This window comes from Colias croceus, chromosome 4 (assembly GCF_905220415.1).
Source record: "Colias croceus chromosome 4, ilColCroc2.1".
NCBI lineage: Eukaryota > Metazoa > Arthropoda > Insecta > Lepidoptera > Pieridae > Colias > Colias croceus.
In genome coordinates this window covers 4,246,776-4,253,309 of record NC_059540.1, presented here as the reverse complement: position 1 = coordinate 4,253,309, position 6,534 = coordinate 4,246,776, and the positions used below count along the sequence as shown (strand labels likewise).

The 6,534-nt window shown below is 35.4% G+C and overlaps 1 protein-coding gene and 1 pseudogene across 1 annotated transcript; both read right to left on the bottom strand.

Annotated features, from left to right (window-relative positions):
• Positions 1-2,775: 2,775 nt before the first annotated feature.
• On the bottom strand, positions 2,776-3,312 carry LOC123691449 (annotated as a pseudogene).
• Positions 3,313-4,783: 1,471 nt separating this feature from the next.
• On the bottom strand, positions 4,784-6,115 carry LOC123690968. Its single transcript, XM_045635128.1, has one exon. It carries the CDS (start codon positions 6,113-6,115, stop codon positions 4,784-4,786), a length of 1,332 nt encoding a protein of 443 aa, XP_045491084.1.
• Positions 6,116-6,534: the final 419 nt, after the last annotated feature.

Below are 6,534 nucleotides of genomic sequence, written 5' to 3'. Positions count from 1 at the left end.
TAGCAAATTGAATAAATGTAAATTGATACAAAAGAAAGAAAATCGGGTTATAGGTGTTTCAGCGAAGAGTTCTGTAACGAAATAATAAAATATGCTAAAAGATAGAACATAGTTGCCTATCAAACAAGTTTGAGATTGTTCTTCGTTCGACGTAATGTAACTGTTATTGCGAAAGTTGGCTCTATCCGATTGGAGACAGTGGCTTCATATTGTTGGGAGAACACTTCAAAAATATCGCCTTTTTAATACATTTCAGGAAAATACGTGCTTTCGTAAGTTTCTTTTGTGTGTATATAATTACACCACATTACAAAATTATACTAAATAGTTAATAATATCTGCATTGAGTGTAATAAATTTTAGATAAAATAACAACACACATTTAATAAGTAAAGTTTAATGTCTATAAAAAAAGTACCTAAAGGTTAATGAATAATTATTTTTAGGTAATGCAAATTTACAATGTCGCAACATCTATCTAATTATCTTATCATTAATCAGGCATCGCGTTGCTAGATTTAGGAATATTCTTTTTACTTCTAGTAACTCGATTATAAATGCTTTAACGAATATTGGTAGCAGCATCTTGCCATTTTATGCCCGGCTTCTGCGTTAATATTAAGATTTCTAAATTGACACTTTTTTTGTATTATTTCAATAACTGTGTAATGTAATGTAACTCTTGTATTTTTATTTTTGCCTCACGGATCTTAGTTGTCCATTAATGTACATAACAACTCAATAAAGGATTTTTTTTTTATAATCATCATCTATCTACCTTATCTCGGATAGAGAATTATAGAGGTTAAAATACTTTTGGAATTTTTTGTGAAAAAAAAATGTAAGAAACTTTCCTAATAATTTTACTGTTATATTTACAGCAAATTCTTTTAATGTTCACAGCAAATTATTTATAAAGACCAGTATGTTTGAGATAGAATTCTAAATATTTCCCTGTATGTGTGCTTTAAATATGAATGTGGGTCGGAAGTGCCTTTGATGTGTCTTCATATGAAAAGGTGCTTGAAATGTCAAATGCCTTTAGCGACGTGGTAAAGACTTTTTAATGAATTATCTTTACGATTCCTTTACGTGTTCATAACCTTATTTATCGCATAGAAAATTAAAACAGTAATACGGTTTGGGAATAATGATGAAGAGTTTAAAAGAGCTAAATAATATTTAGGATAAATTAAGGGATAAATAGAGATTAAATTGCTCACCTTAACTAAAATAATATTCTTAATAATTATTGCGTATCAAGTAGCGAATACGGTAATGAGTTCGAATACGGTTATACACTATTATAAGACCAGTCCAGCAAAAACATCAAACGTAAATATATTTTTGAATATCTATGCCGCAAAATAGAGAGAGATATTTATTTAGTCTATAACTAGCGGTCCGCCCCGGCTTCGCCCGTGGTACATATTTACGTTTTCTCACCATAAGAACCATCCTCATACTTCAAGGAATATAATAAAAAAAATAATTATCGAAATCGGCCCACCCGTTCACGCGTGATGCCGTGCGACCAAGGAAAACGGTTTTCATTTTATATTTATTTATTTTAGAATTTATTTATTTTTATATATAGATATAAGATATAATATTTCGTAACACAAATCAAAAAGTTGTCTACGTTATAAACTCGTATACGGTGACTTAACTCCCTTTGTGACATGTAATTAAATTTTACAGATGAATTATTTCAACAGCAATTTAAACTCGGGCTATATCGAACTTTTCCGTCACAGATGTTATTTATCGTCCCACAGTTTTACAGTACCGCAATCCTTATTTAGAGTCGTCTGTCGGATCAGAGATAACTTTCTTGATTCCTTACTTATTATCAATTTTATCAAGCCATGTTTGTATTTAATACGATCTAATAAGATCCTATTAAAAATAAATAAAATAAAAATTGCATCAAAGGAAAAATGTGCAACATGCTAACACAACTTCTAATTATCGCCTGTAATTTGTTGACTTTACTATTTTCCTAACGATTTTCGCATTGTGACTAGATAATCTGCCAAACACGTTAACAATCTCTAATTGGAAGAACAATTGATTATTATAGACTATTCTTAATTAGAAAACAGAAACATAAGCGTCTTGTTACTGAAAAATTGGTATAAAAATAACATTATTATATAAATAAAGTCTAGACATGATTCTTAATAAGTACATTTAATTGAATATTTTATGATACACTTCAATCAAGTTTTGGGCATTGTCGGCGCAAGTGAATACTAAATGCTCGAGAATAATATTCAACTTCTTTTACGACTACATTTGTGACGTCTATAAAAATTCTTGATAATGAAGGAGACGTGGAGAGGGTAGGTCAAGTGCTTTTCTTTATATTACTAGATAAATATGATTTTTAGACGGGTGGAACATATCCCAGAGGTAGCACAATTAAATGCTGTAATGAAAAGGTACAGATTAAAACTATTAAAATGTTTACCTGTGCTCACCCCGCTTCCTTCTGAGTAGTTTTTAAATTTTTTGACAAATCCAACAAAATAACTAAAATCCTATCTATCATTTGTTCTTGGTTTTGATCAATGTATAATAAGTTATGCGACTTTTTATATTAATAATTGTTCCCGCTTTAGGCTTGGGAACTGGAATTTCTTTAGGGAAACTCAATATTCCTTTTAAAAACAATTTATTTTCGAGACCGACACACCTTTGTACAAAGATTTTTAGATAAGTGGCAAAAATACATTCTACCCGGCCAATAAATAATAAATAAATAATGACAATCTATGTTGTTGAAGCGCATGATTGCTATAATAAGTTTAACAGGCGTAGACATAATCCTCCCCCCGGTGAAAAGCGTAGGTTTTCAAGCTTGAAGGTCTTCAGAAGTGGGCAGAGGACACAGTCGAACCAAAGGTCTTCGAACGCAGCCTCTTGTAGTTTCGACGTCCGCAACTCGACAAACGCCGTCAGTTCCATGGAATAATCGTACAATACAATACGACCCATGCGCCAACAAAGTGGTGGAGAATTATCCTCTTGAAGCAGTACGAGGTCTCCAATGTTTATTTTTGATTTGTCAACCTTCCATTTTGTTCGTAGTTGCATTTCTGATATGTACTCTTTCTGCCATCTCTTCCAGAAGTGTTGGCGGATTTGTTCAAGTCTGCCATATCTATCCAGGGAGCTCTCTTTAGCGTCATCCAATGAAGGAGCCGGTAGTGCATTCAATGGTCTTCCAATTAAAAAGTGCCCTGGGGACAAGGATAGGAAGTCATTCGGGGAAGATGACATGGGACATAGAGGACGGCTATTGAGAATAGCCTCGACTTGAGCCTACAATGTCGAAAGCTCTTCAAACGTAAGATGGGTATTGCCCATGACTCGCTTTATATGATGTTTAGCGGACTTAACCCCGGCCTCCCATATTCCACCAAAGTGAGGAGCGTAAGCGGGGATAAAAGAAAATTTTATTCCCTCCTGAGCAGCAAACTCAGACAGAGGTTCTTGATTAGCCTTTAGAAAACTATTTAATTCTTTCGCGGCAGCAATAAAATTTTTACCGTTGTCGGAAAACATTTCGGTTGGCTTTCCACGGCGTGCCACAAATCTGCGAAGTGTCATAATATAAGCGTCTTTTGTCAAATCAGATACGACCTCTAAGTGAATGCATTTGAAGCGCAAACACACAAACAGACATAAGTAGCACTTAACTACTCTAGCACCGCGTCCTTTACGATTTAGAATGAAGAAAGGGCCCGCATAGTCTACTCCAACAGACTTGAAGGGAAAGTCAACGTTGACGCGATTTGCAGGTAAGTCAGCCATTTTTGGATTATAGGTCTGACCACGAAGACGTGTGCAGGTAACGTTTTTGACAACGCGCCTAGCTAGTTTTCTGCCATTGACAGGCCAAACAGACTCGCGGATAATCGACAACAGAAGTTGCGGTCCTGCATGCAGAGATCGAACGTGTTCGCGTTCAAATAGAAGCTTCGTCACATGATGAGTTGAATTTAGAAGAATGGGATGCTTCTTTTCAAATTTATATTCAGATGAACTGAGCCTGCCACCGACTCTTATAAGATTCGCCTGATGATCAAAAAATGGAGATAACGATAAAATATTTGACTTTGGGCTTAAAGGTTTACTATTTGACAACTTATCAAATTCAGAAGTAAAAGTTTGTTTTTGAGAAAGCATGCAAATAAAATTAAAAGAATTATTTAATTCGTCAATTGATAAAATGCCGGTAAGTTTATTATTTTTATTTTGTTTTTTAGAGTTGTGTAAAAATCGTAAAATGTAACTAAAAGTTCTTTGAAGTTTTGTAAATTTAGAATATTTTTTAAAATCAAAATTAATTTCAGATTCGACGGCTGTATGGACCTTTACTTCAGGTAAGTCTTCTTCGACACAGGTTCATCCCACTCAACCCTTGAGCCACAATTTTTGGAGCAAAATCTTTGGTTGAATAATGCACGGGCTCAAAAGACCTAAGGGATCGAAGATTCGAAATGAACTTGAGAGGATAAGTGTCTTTGTGATTTTGTCACTATGAAGTGGAATTTCGATGGGAAAATTTAAAACATCCTTCGATGGATCCCAACAAAGTCCGAGAGTGCTCGACGACTCACTAATTGTCAAATGTTCTGTATTAATTTCGTGTAAATTTTGGAACAAGTTTTTTGAATTAGTTTTATACTTTCGTAGAGGAAAACAAGCTGAATTTAGAGCGTTGAAACTGAATTTTGAATGTATTTAAGTTGATCTTCATCATCACAGCCGGTGATTAGATCATCGACATAAAAGTCGTGCTGAATGATATTTTGATTATTTCGTCCCCACATTCCTGTCCAACCTGCCAAAGACATCTCGTGCTCAAGTAACTGGCACTTGCGGTACCGTAAGTGACAGTACTCAGTCGCAGAGTTTTGATAGGCTGAGACTCATCTTCTCTCCATAATATGAGCTGCAAATTTTGACCTGAACTCTCAATTTGAACCTGACGGTACATTTTGGCGATGTCACCTGTCAAAATGAATTTATGTTGCCGAGCTCTCACTAAAATGGAGAAAAGAGAGTCTTGAACATTTGGGCCTACCATGAGGATGTCATTGACAGAGAAGCCAGAGGTTGTGGGGGCTGAGCCATCGAACACTACTCGGAGTTTGGTAGATTCACTATTTTCCTTTATGACAGCATGGTGACACAAAAAATATGATGGATTTGGAATAGGAGTAGGTGATTCAGATAGATGGCCCATATCAGCGTATTCACGAATGAATTCAACGTATTTCCTTTTTAGTTCTTTATTTCGTCTAAATCTTTTCTCAAGATTTAGGAATCGTTTTTTAGTTTGAGAGTATGAATCGCCGAGGCAGTCAGGTGAGTCCTTTAGGGGTAACTTCACACAGAATCTGCCACTTTCTAAGCGAGTGGTGGTGGTGTTTAGAAAGTGTTTTTCGCATGCAATGTCATTTTGACTTCGAACAGTTTTTTGGGGTAGCTCTTCAAGCTCCCAGAATTTTGTGAGCATTTTGTGAATTTCGTCAGAAGTGGGGTTTGCAATTCTGGCATGATTGCAATGAATAGTTTCCTTACTAAAATAATTGTTGATTGGGCCAGCTATTATCCAGCCGAATTTAGAATTTTGCAATTTAGGATTATTAGGACCTAAAGAAAGCTGTTCGCTGTTTAGAATGTCCCAGAAGATATCTGCTCCAATCAAAACTTCAATCGGAGCTGGCTTGTAGAACTCAGGGTCCGCCAAAGTAAGAGAATTAGGTATTTTGAGAGCTTTAATATCAACTGGGGTCTTAGGTAAGCGGCCCGTCAATTCGTTGAGAACAAGACATGAAAGGGTAACGCTGTAGTTGCTATTTAGAGATTTTATTTGAGTGAGACAGCTTTCGTACACTGTATTAGAAGAATTATTGCCAATCCCAATGACAGTTATTGCCTGCAATGGGCAAGTTCTTAGTGACATTCTCCGTTGCAGGGATTTAGTGATAAATGAAGACTGGCTGCCACAATCCAAGAGAGCGCGAACCTTTTCTACTTGCTTATTAATAGGATTGAAAACTTCTATCAATGCTGTAGATAGGAGAACATGCTTGGACATTTGTCTAGAAAAGGCTGCTACAGATTTGTTTGGTTCAACTTGCTCATCTGTGCTGAAGTTGGCAGTGACGTCATCATTAGAACTATGGAGGAGAGTGTTGTGTTTTTACTGGCATTGTCGACATGAACCCATGCGGCAGTCACTGACAGGATGCCCTTGTCTGAGGCAATTTAGACATAATTTATATTTATTAACATACGACAGCCTATCTTGAATGTTTTTAGACTTAAATGTAGGACAGTCATAAATTCTGTGATTTCCGTTACAAATTATGCAAAGATAAACATTTAATTGATTTTGATTAGATGTAGAAAATGAATTAGTAATTTTCTTTTTATCAGACTGATTATTTTTTTGTGAATTTAGTTGTGAGAGACGTGGCGTGAATTGTAATTTGGAATTATTTTGTGATTCATTAT